The sequence below is a fragment of the Engraulis encrasicolus genome, chromosome 3 (genome assembly GCF_034702125.1).
Source record: "Engraulis encrasicolus isolate BLACKSEA-1 chromosome 3, IST_EnEncr_1.0, whole genome shotgun sequence".
NCBI lineage: Eukaryota > Metazoa > Chordata > Actinopteri > Clupeiformes > Engraulidae > Engraulis > Engraulis encrasicolus.
Genome location: NC_085859.1, coordinates 58,053,030 through 58,071,140, shown reverse-complemented (window position 1 = coordinate 58,071,140; position 18,111 = coordinate 58,053,030). Strand labels below are relative to the sequence as shown.

The 18,111-nt window shown below is 41.8% G+C and overlaps 2 protein-coding genes across 4 annotated transcripts in view; one reads left to right on the top strand and one right to left on the bottom strand.

Annotated features, from left to right (window-relative positions):
* anxa1a (annexin A1a) overlaps window positions 1–18,111 on the bottom strand; it is a 124,457-nt gene that overhangs the window by 10,050 nt on the left and 96,296 nt on the right. The window contains exons 1-3 of one of the 3 annotated variants that reach the window (XM_063195771.1): window positions 2,758–2,843; window positions 2,044–2,122; window positions 1,052–1,130 (exon numbers count right to left, since the gene is read on the bottom strand). In XM_063195771.1, coding sequence (XP_063051841.1) covers window positions 1,052–1,130; window positions 2,044–2,103 — 139 coding nt within the window. In that variant the 5' untranslated portion in view covers window positions 2,104–2,122; window positions 2,758–2,843. Of the gene's footprint in view, window positions 1–874; window positions 885–1,051; window positions 1,131–2,043; window positions 2,123–2,757; window positions 2,844–18,111 lie in introns of those variants that run through there. The other 2 variants (XM_063195772.1, XM_063195773.1) reach the window with 2 other exon arrangements.
* Window positions 7,200–18,111, top strand: part of si:dkey-96l17.6 (uncharacterized) — a 32,743-nt gene continuing 21,831 nt past the window's right edge. Inside the window, exons 1-2 of the mRNA XM_063195770.1 lie at window positions 7,200–7,299; window positions 11,310–11,501. Of these exons, the coding sequence (XP_063051840.1) occupies window positions 7,200–7,299; window positions 11,310–11,501 (292 nt within the window). The remainder of the gene's footprint in view (window positions 7,300–11,309; window positions 11,502–18,111) is intronic.

The window sequence follows — 18,111 nt, the reverse complement described above, 5'->3', positions numbered from 1 at the left end:
TGTGTGTGTGATTGTGTCTGTGATGTCCATCAGTATTTGGGTCTGTATAACTTTTAATGTGCTGTGATCCAAATAAAAGTACTAAACTGTGTGTGTGTGTGTGTGTGTGTGTGTGCGTGTGTGTGCGTGTGTGTGCGTGTGTGTGTGTATGTGTGTGTGTGTGTGTGTGTGTGTGTGTGTGTGTGTGTGTGTGTGTGTGTGTGTGTGTGTGTGTGTGTGTTCCATCAGTATTTGGGTCTGTATAACTTTTAATGTGCTGCGATCCAAATAAAAGTACTAAACTGTGTGTGTGTGTGTGTGTGTGTGTGTGTGTGTGTGTGTGTGTGTGTGTGTGTGTGTGTGTGTGTGTGTGTGTGTGTGTGTGTGTGTGTGTGTGTGTGTGTGTGTGTGTGTGTGTGTGTGTGTGGCAAGGTGGGTGCAGAGTGATAACAAAAAGTAAACATTCTCTGCATCGCTCACATTGCTCAAGCATGCACTTTCTTACACATACACAATAGCTTTGGTCTTAGGCAAACATGAACTGACTTCACACACACATGCACTCACACACACACAAAAACACACACACGCGCGCACACACACACACGCACACACACACACACACACACACACACACACACACACACAAACACACACACACACAGGGCAGTTACCTGCCAGTTAGAGCATGTTCAGGTATGCATACAACAAGTGGTCATTCATTCCTTTCCAGCAGCTACTTTTCTGACATTCATACAGAGAGTATCTCAAAAAGGGTAGGCCTACCTCTGGATGGTGTTGTTTAACCAACGACATTATACTACAATGCACATTCACAGACAAACGATATGTATGACACACACACACAGCATATATACATCTGTTGCCCTGATCTTTGGCTTTGATGGCCTAATTCAGCACCCCGGACATGCATGCAGGTGTGTGCACACACACGCGCACACACACACACACACACACACACACACACACACACACACACACACACACACACACACACACACACACACACACACACACTCACACACAGCAGTGTAGTGCATCATTGTCTGACCTTTGGCTTTGATGGCCTTATCCAACACCCCAACATCTCCCTCGGCACTGAAGTGTGGATGGGCTGTCACTGTTCCTTTCTGGTGGCGACAAAAAATGTGACGTCATCAGAATAATGTTGAGATGATGGGACCGACAAGGAGAGGAGAGGAGATGAAAGCAGAGGAGAGGAAAGGAGAGGGGAGGAGAGGAGAGAAAAAGAGGAGAAAAAAAGAAGAGGATACTGAAGTGTGGAAGACAGGAATCACCTTGGTTGATCACCTTGGCTACATAAAATGTCATGTTACAACAAGTGTCAAAAGAGTTACATCTAAACTCATTTCACCAAGATACCCCGAATAAATAACAATCTTCACAGACACATTTTTGACACATCCAAAGTGACCCAAAGTCGAAAGTGACCCATCACGTCATTAAAGATACTATGGTTGGTGACCAACATGGAAATAAAAGGGAAGGAAAGGGAAAGGGAAACCCCCTCCCAAGAAGTGGTAAGAGGTTAGAAAAGCACCGCGCAGAAACAGTTACAGCAAGGCATCCATTTTGTTTAGTGATATTAACTATGGTCTTTGGGGAGGAGAGAGCAGAGCAGGGCAGAGAACATTCTTCATCCGCTGAGTCACTCGGCCAAAAAAAGTGATTTCCCCTCTTTCTCTTGCTGTCTGATCCCCCCTCCCTCCTCCCTCTCTCTCATGCCATCACTCCAACACTCCCTCCTCCCCTCATTAGAACAACTCTGCCTGCTAACTTTTTCCACTGAAGAAGAAAAAAGGAAAATGCTCCTCTTCTGGCCAATGCAAACGAAGGATATGCATTTTATCGTTCAGGAGTGCCTCAAAGTTTTCTGCTTCTGCATCGGCATTATCAACACCAATTTTCGATGAGCATCCTATTGTAATATTTCCCCATAATATAGGTTGTTTGACCCAATGAAGCAACCCCTTCCTTTTTTTGGTTTCTTCTCTGAGTTTAGTCAAACTTGTGCAAACTCACTGCCTGATTGGGCAAGCCCAGATAGACTGTCTGCTGAAGGAACTGCTGGATGAAAGACATGGTGCAGGCTGGTGGTTATCTGTGGAAACAAAAGCGAGGGGAAATGGCTGTAGCCAAACCGTTCATTACAGTTCAAATGAATGAAAATGAGCTTTTCATCCTTCTTCCACACTGACATTGTATATTATGTCCTGCATTTACAGAAGGCTTTTTGATACTACGTACATAAAAGTCGTGCGCCACTCCTCTATGGTTTCGGTTTACAGGAGTAGATGTTATCACAGCAAACCATTCTTTTAACCACTATAAACAATGAAGCCGTGAGCGACGCACGCTCGTGAATGGGTGACATGGAAGAAGTTCAATGAAACGGACCGAATCGGAAAACGTTGCGCCACGCCCAAATTCCAAGCACTTTTACACACTGAACACCTTTGCAACTCGACTAGAACGAACTACGCTTACAGAAAGAGTAAACCTGACGCTCTGTGAGACCACATAACTGTGTTACACCTATCCGCCAGATGTGCATACTTCTTCTATGAAAACCAATCGCAAGTGAAAATGAGAACCTTCTAAAAGTTTTGATCAATGAAATACCTTAGTTGACAGCGCTAACTTTTTACGCTTGAGATAGATTGATAATAGGAGAGCGACTCAGTTAACTGTGGTAATAAAAAAGAAGTAGCGGCTAAATGGAAAATCACGGCTTACCTACTGACAGCAGACTTTTCCCAAGCTGCCAGTGAGAGCAGGAGGAGCCGGGGAGGAGTGGAGGCACAGTATTTATACCAACGAAACTCCACCTAGCAACGCCGCAGACCACACGTTTGGCGTAGGCTGGAAGTTTACTGTTTGTGGAGCGGCTGGGAGGGATTTGGAGGGTGCAACTACGCCATCAGTGGCTGACTCAGTCTACAGTAAACCAGGCAAGAAGAGGTAGTATGTATCCACTGAGATAGAATACTACTGCAGAAATGTATAGCCATAGCCGCTTCCCGTTTCTCAAAATTGTCTTGATGAGTGAAATGTAATGTCATCAGGACTTGTATGACCTTGAACTTGGTTGACATAAGTGTTTGGCTATTTGTACATGGCTGCAATGAGATCTGGGACATAATACTGCACGGCCCTACCAGGTCCTGGTCCAGGGGCCCAAGAACCATGGTGGCCCTAAAAGCCCAAGCCTCTGCCCTACAAAAACACAACATTATTGGTCTCTAGGCTATAGCCATTTATGTTCTCATGTTGTGTTAAATTTGCACTTTTTTAGGACCATCGTTTTGAACAACAAAGGCTTTCTAACATCTTTGGCTAACACCAGAATCTTGTCATTGGGGCCTTTTTTGTTGTCAGGCCCAGGGCCAGATGAAATCAAAATCTGTCCCTGAATAAGATGCATCAAATCTATGCACGAAACTACATGGAGCAAATGATGAACTGAAATCAATATAATGCAAGGAAACCATTTACAAACCAAACTTAGTTATTATACACCTTTCACAGACTGAACAGTCCAGTCCAGTCAGTGAATACACTTGTGGCAGCGTAGGCTATTTGTAATGGAAATAAGGTGTTTCAAACATGTCTTCCTCTCTGGTGCAGACGTTTGCATGTGGCATTGTCAAGTTCATCCCAAATCAGCTCCTTGGTGTGTATTGGACACTCCTTGCCAACTGTCTTTCAACCTCATCATCTACTTCTTTCTCCCTGATAGGCCCATTTATGACATAACACAGCATATGTTTCATACACTGTTTTGAACCGGCTCATTATTTTGCCTCTGTATCAGTCACTGACTGACCTGAAGCAAAGTTGGGCAACAGCAGTTCACCACCACCACCCCATATTTGACAGGTTCTCACGTGGGTGACAGGCATGGTCTTACTAGCTGTCATTTTAGCTTTCTTAATGGAGTAAACAACATCATGTATTATTAATAACAGGATTTCAATCGATCAGATCAGAATCAAGGTCAGTTGATCAGATTTAATCAGTCCACTGCACCTTCTTTCACTCTTTTGTCACATAATTATGATATCAGAGTGCAAGAAAGGATTACCAACCAAGGATTAACAACCATCAGATTCTAGTTAAATTCTTCACAGAATCAATACATGTTTACCGCCCCTTTGTAATGCAATCTGGCTTAGCTGTTGCCCTTGTGATCACTTTAATCATTCATAGAGTGACCTGACATGGTGGTTGTACCAGGACAGTGCCGACTTGGGAGATGTGTGTCCCGGCCCGGGTCTTTACAGAATTCTTGAGTGGCATCACTGATTGTTTAGATTGAATTCCCAGATGGAGTGTTTGAAAACTGTCAATAGACATCTTGTTCTTCTCTGAGGCTGCTGTGTATTAGTGTATCCTGCAGGACATCTTAATTTCCTTCAGGATTGATAAACGTTACTCTACTCTACTCTACTCTACTCTACTCTACTGTTCTTATAGTATATTGTGTAAAAGAAAAGAGTTTTTAAGCCCCTTTACTTGTTGTAACAGGGCCAGATGTCCCTGTTTGGCCTACCGACTGGGATGACACACCCTGGTTCCTGCATGCTCTACATTCCCCAGGCATGCACAGGATGGTGGTCAGTCACACATGGAAATCCAAGGTGACATGAAGATTTTGTGTACAAATGGGCACGCATCATTCACTACCAGGTAATTTTCCCTCCGCAAACACATCTGTGTGCACATGCTCGCACACACTCACACATACAAGCACGCACGCACATTTTATGTGCTTTAGGCCTATTTGATTACATATTACAAGTTACTATCAATAGGAACCACACACACACACACACACACACACACACACACACACACACACACACACACACACACACACACACACACACACACACACACACACACACACACACACACACACACACACAGAAAACAGTGTGTTTACCACTCTGGAATGCAACGGCTGTACTTTCTTATAAGAATATGAATTTCCCTCATGGAATCTTTGCCATTTCATTTTTACACCTCATTAGGAACAACAATAAACAACATACTTGTGTGTTTAGATTTGGGTACCAGAATTATGTGTAGGCCTACAGTAATAGAGCAAATAGAGGTGTTCCAGTGTCTTCATCAAAGCTGTCTTTTGAAAATGAAACAAGAACAGGCGCTCACGCTTTCATGTGAAATTTTAGTTTTACTGTCACACCACACAGGTATTTTCTGTGTCAACCCCAACATAATATATTATCCCCTATAAAGGTTCGCAGTATAATGCAGCATGTTATCGGCTGGATGCTGAGATGAGAGCAATGCAAAATCAGCTAACTGTAAACTGTAAATAGCTGTAACGCAAATGCAAATACTCAAACCAAAGATTAATGGTCTTTTGTCACTGTTATAAATTCACCGTTAGCAAAGCAAGGAAGTGACTGATAACAGGCAGTGTGCAGACAAAGCAATCTTGTCCACTAGTTCTCCACCATTGCCTTTATAGTAGCCTATGTGCCCAGTTCCATGTGTTTATTAGGCTTTGTCATATAGCAACCAAGAAAACTTGGTGTGTTTGTTTGTTCATGCATGCACGTGCGCGTGTGCCTACTGATTACAGTGTGTGAACCAGTTAGCCATAAAAGCCAGACGAGAGGAAGGGCTCAGTTACAGCGACAACAAGGGGCTTACTCCTCAAAGAGAGGGTGTGTCCCTCTGTAGTCCCTTAGACTGGAGGACAGAGACGAGTCAGACAATGTAGCCTATCTGTATCAGTCAGACAATGTATCTTTTTTCTCTATTGTATTGATATTATCACCCTGATACAACTTAAGTCTGATTTGTTTGATAGACCACTAGATACAGTTTGTAGATTAACCGATTGACATTCAGACAGACAGACAGATGGACAGCCTATAATAACCTTATTGTCACAGCTGGCGGGCCCATTTCCACAGGCTAATGGTCTCTCTCTTTGATATCTTTTCCCACAATATTACTCAAAAATATATGAATTTTCATTGCCGCTCTAAACGATAGATAGATAGATAGATAGATAGATAGATAGATAGATAGATAGATAGATAGATAGATAGATAGATAGATAGATAGATAGATAGATAGATAGATAGATAGATAGATAGATAGATAGATAGATAGATAGATAGAGTTCAGTCAAGACATTTCATGAACTATGTATGTTCCCTTTGTTTTTGGTTTTTGTTGGGGGGAGCACCCGTATCCCAGTGTCAACAGAGATGTTTGTGTTTGCTTGTACGTAGACAGATGGTTGCATAGCGCATGCATGTGTTTATGTTTGTGTGCATACTACACATAGACCTTGTTTATTAGGGAGAGAGAGAGAGAGAGAGAGAGAGAGAGAGAGAGAGAGAGAGAGAGAGAGAGAGAGAGAGAGAGAGAGAGAGAAGGAATGAGGGAGAGACAGGTCCTTCTGTGTATATCCAATTACAATCTCTATCTCACACATTGGAAACCCGATCATGGCCAGCAATCTACCTGCACCAAAGCCCAGGCAGCAAACCAATACCCTCTCAGGTAACCAGAGCCCTGTCCCTGCACTTTAATATTTCATTGGTGTTGAGAGTTGAGTTGCTCTGTAAAAGCCACAGCTCCCCAGAACGTCCTGCTCTACTGAACGCCACTCTGCTTCCCTGCAACCTCACGGGCGACAGGTGTTACACTTGGATCAAGGTGAGATTTCTTTTTTTTAAAAAAGAAGTGTGTATTACAGTTTAATGCATGCAGCTTTCTTAATCTACAATCTGTCTGTGGGAATGTGGTCAGAAGGGCATACTTGCACATTGAATGATTTAGTGTTTGATTGATGTAGATTTCAAAGAGTTTAGTTGCAGTTGGATGGCCTGTATAGTTAAGCTGTAAGCACTTCTTCTTCTTCTTCTTCTTCTTCTTCTTCTTCTTCTTCTTCTTCTTCTTCTTCTTCTTCTTCTTCTTCTTCTTCTTCTTCTTCTTCTTCTTCTTCTTCCAGTTAAACTCTGGTTAAAATGTTGATTGACAATCTTCCCAGACACTACTATAGCTTCATAAAGTCTTTGTTGGTTATAGAATGAGAGTGAGAGTTTTTTTTCTTTGGTAAAGCAACAGTCAAATTTGTAATTGTTTGTTTCTTTGTTTCTGTCTTTCTTTTTTAAGGTCGAATGTTCAGCGCCATGTATCTCAACTCCCCAGCCAATGAAAATGTGTGCATGTCCCTAAACTTCATGGGGAAGAAACTGCGCAACCACTCAGTGGCCCCATCAAAAAAACAACGTAGGTACTCAATCTCCACCTCCACCAACCATCACCACTACACACCCGTCATTCACTACCAACAACAGCCAGAGCTGCACACTTACTGACCCACATTGCGGACACTACACTTTCAGCACAAATTGATAAGAACAACTGCAGGACACAGGATAATTCAGGTTTATGATAGAAAGGTCTGCACACTTGAATCCTTTTTTGCCATCTATTCCATAACAGCCAAAAAGGATTTCAGGTCTGTGGATGGACCTCTCAATTGAAAACTTGACATTTAGTGCCTACTGTAGGCCTATATGGACATGGAATCACTTCACTACAATAAGGCCTGTACATAGCGTAACATATAACATATAAGCCTGGGTGGAATAATTATGTTACTGGCCATCATACTGATGCCAATATGGCTCATAAAGCCTGGGTGTTAGCTGGGAGGCCCTGAGAAGGTCCTGTGCTTGATCATAAAAAGAAAATGAATGCCAAATATAAATATGCATTACGTTATTTAACTAAGCAAGAGCAGACTATCAGTGCTTCATCCTTGGCTGACTATCTGCTTACAAATAATGTCACCAACTTTTGGAATGAGGTGAAAACCCTCAATAGAGCCAAAACTTCTCTTCCATGCAACATGGAGGGGTTACTGTAACTGCACCCGAGGATATGCTGGCCTCTGGAGGCAGCATTATGCATCTCTTTTCAACTGCATAAAGAGTGAGCCTTATGATGTTGGTGTGATAGAGGATAAAAAATGCACACACATGAAGTTGTTAAGGCCATAGGGCAACTTTCAGATGGAAAAGTCTGTGGCATTGATAATATTACAGCTGAACACCTAGGTTGGCAATAATGCTGTCTATTTGTTTTTTTGTGGTTTGGTGTCTCATGGCATACTGCCTGATTCCATGATGTCAGTTATTCTTGTTCCGGTTACTCCAACCAAACTGTACAGGTGAAATGGAGTAACATCCTGTCTACACCTTTTAATGTCGGGGGGGGGGGGGGAGGGGGGGGGGGGGGGGGGGGTATCTCCAGCCTTATTTAGTGCCTATATGGACGACCTATCAAGACAGTTGGGGGCATGTCAAACAGGTTGTATGGTTGGTGATATGATGATTAATCACTTCTTATATGCTGATGACCTTACCATTCTATCCCCAAGTAGTAGTGGATTGCAGGAGCTCCTAAATATCTGTTCAGACTATAGGGTGGATTTTGATATTAAATATAATGCTAAAAAGAGTGTGGTAATGGTCTGTAGAACAAAGGATGACCTGAAAATTAAGTTCCCTCCCTTTTATCTATCTGGAGAAGAGCTGGGGGTAGCTAATGCCACAAAATACCTGGGGCACATCCTAACTGATACTCTGGAGCAGTGTTTCCCAACCTTTTTTGAGCCAGGGCACACTTTTTCCCTTCAAAAAATCTCGCGGCACACCACCAACCAAAAATTATGAAATAATGAAAACAAATCATAGTAGAGCCTATTAACAATATAGTCATTCTTATAAAAGTGTCTTGAATAGCAATCAAATAAACACAAAATGTATTTTTTTAAAATCAGCTTTTATATTTCCTCTTTCAAATAGAAAGTGCACTTAACGTGTCCACTTCTTAAGGAAGCTATAAACTTCAAAGTAGGCCTAGGCCTATTTATTACAAATTGTTATTATGTCCAAAAGCATTCTATTAGCAGGAATACAAAAAATAAAGCTTATTCTGAAAGTAGCAATGATATTTAGGAAAGATTCCACTGTTACAATATGAGTATGCATGTATAAATATCAATCTGTTCAATGCCTTGCAAAATAAAGTTTCCTCTGATTGCGTCTCCATCCACAAAACGCACATTGGCCAGGAGTTGCGCATGTCCAGTTGCGCAGCCTCACCAACTTGCAACACAAATTTCTCACGGATACAGATCTTTTCCAAAACCACACTTTCGATGTCAACAGACATGTCATCAATATCTGAAAATTGTGTTATTTGAGAGAGGGACTTCAGGTCCAAGCATCTAATTTACAATGGCTTTGCAGGCAGGTAGCGTCTCTGCCACTGTGACTTTTTTTTTTGATTTAGCTACAAGTTCAGCTAGCTCTCGTTTACCTTTTCCCTCATAAATGTTGCTTGGTTCTCTGTCTGCTTACGCTGGGCAACAAAGTCGTATGCACTCTTGTTTTGTGTGCAGGGTGTTTCGTTTACATACCAAGCACAATGGAATCGGTGCCGTTGCATCCCACGTACAAGTACCGGTAGTCCTAAATCCAAATGAAATGTAGGCCTAACGCTTTGTATTGACTGGAGCTCACGGCATTTATTGCCTTCTTTTGACGGCTACTACAATGCAATTCGCTACCTGCTGCCACCTAGTGATAAGGAATTATTACATGATTAGGACACCAGTCAACAGCAGACACTACTGGATAATGACATATAGGCCCAGGCATTATTTGCTGATAATGAATTTTTATTTTTTTTTAAACAAGAATTTTCCACGGCACACCTGACAATCTCTCACGGCACACTAGCGTGCCGCGGCACAGTGGTTGGGAAACACTGCTCTAGAGGATGATGCTGACATGAGCAGACAGAGGAGAGTGCTATATGTCCAAGCCAATATGCTGGTTAGAAAATTCCATCATTGCACTACTGATGTCAAAGTCAACCTGTTTAGGACTTACTGCTCCCCTCTTTATACAGCTCCTCTCTGGATCAGATTCAAGAAGGAGAGTCTACTGAAACTGAAGGTAGCTTACAATGATTGTCTTAGGATTCTCCTAAAGAAACCAAGGAGTACTAGAGCAAGTGGGTTATTCTGCAAATTTAGTCTAACTACTTTTATGGCACTGTTAAGAAATCTTACCTTTAAGTTCATGAGAGGGCTTGATTGTGCAAAAAAATGATCTTATCGCTCAATTGGTTGATCCAAGTCGTAGCTTTGTAAGATATAGGCCTATGTCTACTATCTGGGAACACTGGCATGAATGCCTTCACTAGCTTCCTTTTATTGTATGTGTATTTTTATTGTATTGTTGATGTGTGTATTGTAATCTGTCCAATGTGGGCCCTGAGCCTGTAATAAAGTTTATATATGTTCAAATTAGTGGATTTACAAAGTACACCAACTCATGTTTATGGCAAGTGTAAATTTCCAAGCCATAATCCATGCTTAGAAATTAATGTTCATTGTAAATACTCACAAAATGATATTTATTAATGGGAAACAAACATTTTGAAAATAAACTACTAAACAATACACCTTTAAGTACATGTGTTAACATTATGTGGCGCAAAGCTCATAGTGAGGATGTTCTGCTTACTGTCTAGATTCAAGACCAGCTCCCATATCTGGTGGTGCCATAATCCTTGCAGCAGCATTCCTCCAGTTATCAGAACAGTGTGTGTGTGTGTGTGTTTGTGTGTGTGTGTGTGTGTGTGTGTGTGTGTGTGTGTGTGTGTGTGTGTGTGTGTGTGTGTGTGTGTGTGTGTGTGTGTGTGTGTGTGTGTGTGTGTGTGTGTGTGAGAGAGAGAGAGACAGAAAATTCATGAGAATTTGGGTGTGCATCAGTGGAATGCAGGGGGGGGGGGGTCTGGAGGCTTGGCAAATATGGAGTGCTCAATCTAAGGCACTGTTGCTCATTTTTTAAGGAGACATGAAGTATATAAAAGTCTTGGAGTCTGTTTGGAAGTCTAAGGCGATGATTATGCGTATGCAGGTATTTTTAAATACGGATATACCCTGTCTGTCTATGTGTCTGTCTGTCTGTCTGGTTTAATTCACCCTGCAAGTTTTGCATGTGTTATTTTTGCCATGCTGGTCATGTTTTTACCTATCCATACTGTGTCCAGGTGCACCACAGAGACTTGATCTTAGAATCTCTGGGGGCCCCTTTAGATTGACCTTTAGGTGACCTATCAATTTTTTATCTTGACCAGGCCTCGAACCCAGGCCACGTACAGCACGTGTCATTATGCCAAGTTAGGCATGCATGTTTACTTGCCCATTTTGTCCCCAGGTGCGTGGGAGTCGACCACCCTGTCCCCCTACGCGGATGAGGCAGATGGTCGTGCCAACCTGGTGAGGACGCGGACCGTTATGCCTGCCATGGAGGACCTGCCAGGCAGCGTACCGGACCTGCGAGCAGACACCTGGGCGTGCCGACCCTGTGCAGTACACAACACACACCTGGACCAGGAGCGAGACACAGGTGAACGCGGCAGCAACAGCAGCAAACCCTCATAAGCCTTCAGAAAACTTCAGTGATTTACCTGTATCTCTGTAATGGATAATTACAGAGACACACACATCCAAATGCACAGCATTGATTGGCCACCTGAATTCACAATCCACATCAGTAGTGCATACAGTACATATGACAATGACAAGATCACATCAAGCCATAATGTCTGTGAAGATTCTCATACATCCAGGTCATTTTAATCAACAGAGTTTAGTCATAAGCAATTGGGATTCTTTTTGAGGCTTGTAAATTGCTTGCAGTGCAACTGAACTCCTTTGAACTTCAAGCCATACTGTAGCCTAAATGCTATTTAGAACTGGACATTGTGGGACCTATAGTTATAGTTATAGTTATAGTTATAGTTATAGTTATAGTTATAGTTATAGTTATAGTTATGCCAAGGTCATACATGCAGTTCGTCTTTCATAAAAAGTATACAGTACCTCAATGTTACGGTTTAACTGCTTCTAGTACCAGTATCTTAAAAATCATTAGGCAGGCCTACCTAAAGGAAGATGTGCATTTTTATTATTTTTAGCTATCATTGCATTGGCACTTTAGGCCTTCTGGAATTATGGACATTGTTTTCTGGTTTGTTTCATTCAATGTTTTTTTCCTTTTTACAAAGATGGTCTTCATAGAAGAAGTAACTAAGTAATAGTATTAATGAAATTGTTATAAAAATACGCCTGAAGTCACATGTAACATTGTCCTGAAGTAGTCTTCCTGATATTTTTGTTTATCATGTCTTGTGTATGTTTACTGTATAGTGCATGTTCAATTTCCGTCTTGACCTGCGGGCAATATATTATGGACAATATGTGGTGGGTTAGGATTGTAACTGAAAAAATTCTGTGAATTATATAATTTTGGAAACTTTTCTTTTGATATTCGTAGATTACTGCCGTAATATTGACATGAATGTAAACCACATCAAGTGAAATAATAAACTGTACACGTCCTTGAAACATCTTGGGTATGTCTGGTTCTTTCCAGGGAGAAATATTAATACTGATGATTTACACAGCTATCACATTTCTATCAAATATTCCTCCTACCTATAGTGTACAGACTTCACAGCGTTTTTTTTTCTATTCAGTCATGTCAAAATGATTCTGTATTGAGTATTTTTTATCTGAACTAAATATGATATTTAGACATTGCAGAATGACAGTTGTAAGTAATTGTACTTTGTGACTGCTGGCATAGATTATAAATTATAAACAGTGTAAGAGGAAACTGCATTTTGACCTGGCAAGCTGGTACCAAAGTGTCTGGCACACATGTGAATCTTCACTTCCATTCTGGCCTCTTTCTGAATGCATTTACATTTACTACCACAAGAGGGCTGTGTCTTACATGACTTACACCAGGGCTGTATGGCTTTACAATACGGCTCTGGGGGGCATTTCTCGAAACCATAGTTGCTGCTAACTACGTTTGCTACTTTATTGTTTGCAATACAATTTCCCATCGACAACTACCTGAGTTGCTAATTGGCTAACAACTACGATTTCGAGAAACGCACCCCTGACTTGAGCCCAGTTTATCCTCTGGCCTCTGCTCTGTGCATGTCAAATCTGCTTCTGCCCCCATACCCCCCCCTTCAACCCCACATGAACCCCACAGCTGACCACAGCAGAAAACTGTATTTAAACACTTCCCTAATTTCCGCTATGGTAAAGTTACACTCGATTGACGGTCAGCATTTTCTGGGACAATCTCATGACAAAAGCATGTTACTGTTGTAGTTCTGTAGTGTTTTGGCAATTTAGTTGATGATCAGCAGCGAATGCGGGAGGTGTGTCCATTCCTCAACACCTTGAAAATTGCTTTTGTCAAGATCATTAAAGTCTTGATATTCTGCAACATTTATTTTTGATTTACTATGCACTGACAGATCATTCCAGTTGCTCCCCACCCAATTAATTAAATCAGCATAACAGTCTGCAGAATAATGCAAAAGGAATGCTGTTATCAGAGTTGTGAAATGTCTTCCAGCCCTACTAATAACGTTCACATATTACTGACACTACTGGCAGACCCTCTGAGTCCAGGCCAAAGAATGAGTGCACTTATGAACCTGCACTGCTGCCTGTTTGTCTGGCTGATATTACTTTGAGAATCCTATGAACACATTTTATGTTGTTACTCACAACGTGATGATGGCAAGTCTGACTTTATTCCACAAAGGCCTAAATTAGCATAAAAGAAAATTGATAAAATAATGAAGCTCAGTCCTTTTTTGTGGTGAGTGTGGAGTCAGGGGCTAGTCTTTATTTCATACATCAGTTGAAGGTGTTGATAGGATGGTATGTAGTAGCCTACTGACGAACCCCCGCATTTGGTCAAAACCCAGAGCATGATCACCTTTGATTAGAGACTCTGGGACCTAAGTGAATAATTTGTTTCTCACAATATGATGACAACAGATACATACAGTATTATTTCTTTCTTGATGGTGATAAAGCTACAATTATCTACAGACAGGTGGTGTGATTTGAAAATAATTAATTTCATTAAAACAGAACATCTTGAGATATTCAAGTAAACAGAATGTTTTAATGGTGTTCTCACAGAGGCATCGTGGGTAATCAAAGGTCGTAAGAAATGGGACACGTTCAGACACTGGATATCAGCGAAGCGACCAGCTGACAGCTCGGACCACAGAGACACAGGTGAAGTATATATATATATATAGCCTACTGTACAACTCTTGCAACATAAAATACAACATTACATTCAAAGGTGTAGGTTTTACTTGGAAAGTGGTGGGTACATTACAATGGTAAATTGTCCAGGTATACTGTTAGGCCTTCTATACTGCATTATATTTGTGGAAAAAGTGGTGGGGACGAGCTTGGTTGGTCAAAAGTGATATGGACATCCTTACCATCCACACCTACAATGATTTTACGTCACATTTGACAGGCTTGTATCCAAAGCAACTTATGAAAGACATAATTACTAATATACAGTACATGCTGAAGCACCAAGCATGGTTGATTCAATGTTTTTGTTGTTTTTTTATTTGTTTGTTTGTTTTTTGCATTAAACTTTTTATACATGACCGCAGGGTTTGTACATAAGGTTTTAGTGTATTGGAGATTAGTGCATAAAACAGTCACAGCAGAGAAGGGTCTTTACTACTGCAAGAGGACCTTAATCTCATATGATGCCTGTTAGTTATGTCTCTACAACTCTTTTGTTAGGAGGAGCCTGTCTTTACTCACAACAGTCAATATTTAAAGCTCACCAGATGAGGCTGTAAAGCTTACTGTACCATAAGTAGGCTACAGATACAGCTCAGTTAACCTCCAGAATGATAGACTTTTGTTTCCACAAGCCAACAAAACTTGACACAGCTCTGACATGTGGGTACAGAAAATATATCAAGGAATTACCAACATTGAACTAAAATCAATATACATGCATACTCAGAGAGACATCATGGCAGATTATTCAGTAATTCCTGATGTTTAGTGACTGGCGATTTCCAAATCTTAGCATGTGTCCACTCTACAGGGCCTGGTCCAGCCCACATGCCTGGGAGACACCTGCGGGACCAGGAGAGTGAGGGAGCCATGGACCTCAAGATCTTCATCCCCTACGACTCGGCCAAACTCTGCATCACACAAGTACAGTTTACATGTGTGTGTGTGCGAGTGTATGTGTGCGCGCGCGCGTACGTGTGTGTGTTGGGCTCCTTGGGATGTCCGTCTGTGGGTAAAATACAGCCAAAAAGGGGCAATGGGAAGTTTTTTTCTGTAGATTTATGGCCATAGAAATCAATTACATTTCAAATCATTTGAACTGGAACTAATCAGACAAATCTGGCAACAAATCTGGAGAGCAAGCTGGAGGCCCCATTTTAATGCTAATGTCATGTGATGTAATGTGGTGTAATGTAACATAATGTAATGGATCACATGCAATATAATGTAATGTAATGTAACCAGATGGCAGATGACATGGTAGCCATGAAGAACAAACACCAGGAGATGGTCCAGGAGCTGGAGGAAAACTTCCTCATCGCCTCCAGAGAGACCCAGGTGAATACTGTGCACAGGAGTGTGTGTGTGTGTGTGTGTGTGTGTGTGTGTGTGTGTGTGTGTGTGTGTGTGTGTGTGTGTGTGTGTGTGTGTGTGTGTGTGCGTGTGCGTGTGCGTGTGCGTGTGTGCATGCCTGGTTGTGTGTGTGTGATCTTGTGAGTTCTTTGTAAATGCATGGTGTTTCTTGTTCGCAATGGTCCACAGGAGAAGACAGTGAGTAAAGTGAGGGGCCACTACCAGTCCAAGCTAAACATCCTGAAGAAAATGCTGGCAGCTTACCAGGAGAAGGTGGAGAGGAAGAACGCTTTCTGGGAGGAAAAAGTCAATGTGAGTTACAGTAAGCCAAGCACAGCACCACACCTATTGACAACGAGCTATGGTGTTAGTCACAACATGTGGTCCTGGACTGAGATTTGTTAGACTGCTGCAGTACATTCACATGACATTTTGTTATCAGCAAAAAAACAAACAGATGTAGACTGTTTGCCGAAAATGTAGCTCAAATATAACATCATGTAAACACTTCACAATTTGGATTTAAATGAAATGCAACGTAAACTCCAGAACTATTCAATTCAGAGTTATTCATTCGGAATAAAAAACATCATGTAAACGTGGCCATTGTGTCACAGAGGTGACATCGATTCACATACTGTGCGGTGGGCCTTATTCCTATTACAATGCCCACTTTGATACTCCCTGTTCACCTGCAGGAACAGCACTGCCAGAATGAGATGCATGTATCCCTGGTTGCAATACTCAGTGTTTTATTCCCTGTTCATATGTAGAAACTGCAGAGCCAGAATGACATGCTGCAGCGAGAGCAGAGGTCCCTGCAGGAGCGAAGCAGAGAGGACACAGCATCCTGGCAAAGGGAAAAGGTCTGACTACATCAGCAGTCCTCAAATTGGGTGTCACGACACAAAGAGAAGTCAATTTGATTTGACTTGACTTGACGAAAAACCTTGAATATATGCTTTTGTAAAATATAGCCTAGGTAAAGTATCGGTAAAGTTAAAAAAAAAATGTGGTGAACCATGAAGGGTCAGATGGCCTTGAATATACTGTATAGCAGGGGTGTCAAACTCATTGGACCCATGTGGACCTCAAGCGGGCCGCATTAGTAACATCATCGCAAAAAAAAAAAAAAACGTAAAGCAGAGGATTAGTGTTCAGTACTATCACGTTTTAAGTGTGTTGAATAAGTAGAAAGCAATGCAATACTGATAATCCTATGCAAAATTTCCTTGACTTCATTCATTCATTGCCAACCGTCAATTAATTAAATATGGGACAGTTCTTTTTGGCAGGGGGTCTGGGGGTTTTCCCCCAGAAAATTTTGTATTTCTTATATGTAATTTCCTGCATTTTCACGCATTCTAACATCCCGTTTCCAGTTTGAGCTTAATAGGAACCAATACAATCCAATTACTGTATATTTATTATTTAATTACAACCAATACCAATACAATACGAATAAGAAGTATTAACATTTTATCTCTATATATGAGGTCTATAATATATGAGCTTTATCAAATGCCTGTTACAGTACAAATTCACTATTTATAATAGAAGTGTGATGTGCACTTTACTACATATATACAGTGTAACAGAGGGACCATTGGGTTAATGTCATGCAGGTCTCGATTTTGCCCCGAGGGCCGTAATTGCGCATTTCGGTTATTTCATTAAAAAAAAAAAAAAAATTAAAAAACTTTTTTTTTTTTTTTTTTTTATACATCCAGGCCGGATGGAACCCTCTGGTGGGCCGGATGCGGCCCGCGGGCGCCGCGGGCGGTATGTTTGACACCCCTGCTGTATACCCTGACTATTATCCCCACACTGTGTCCCTACACAGAGTAAGATGATGGAGATGTTTAGCAGCAGGCTGGACACCCTCCATAGCCACCAGGCTTCCAGTAAGTGCACCCAACACAGCTCAGCAACAATCGAGTGACTTGTCATCACAAGCTGGCATGCGTGCGTATGTGTGTGGGGGGTGGGCATTACTGTACATACGTGTAGGGCCTACGTGTGTGCCTGTGTGCATGCATGCGTCACGTGCATATGTGTGTGTGGGGGGGTGGGCATTACGTAGAGAAGCGGCTGAAGTAACAAAAACAATGTTGCAAATGGGGTACTGATAGAACAGACTAATAGCTACAACTCACACTATGTATTGTACACATCGAATTCAAATTTTGTACAGAGAACATGTCTGGATCTGAGTGTGCATATGTACCTGTGTGTGTGTGTGTGTGTGTGTGTGTGTGTGTGTGTGTGTGTGTGTGTGTGTGTGTGTGTGTGCGTGCGAACGTGCGTGTGTGCGTGCGTGAAATGGTAAATGCACTGCATTTATATAGCGCTTTTCCACTGCTTTAAGCACTCAAAGCACTTTACGTTGTATGCAGCCCTGCAGGAGCTGCAGAGTGCCCGTGAGGAGGTGGGGAGGGTGCAGGAGATGCTCAGACCCCCAGAGCCGCCAGAGGAGCCCCCACAGGAGCAGCCACCTGAACCTGAACAGG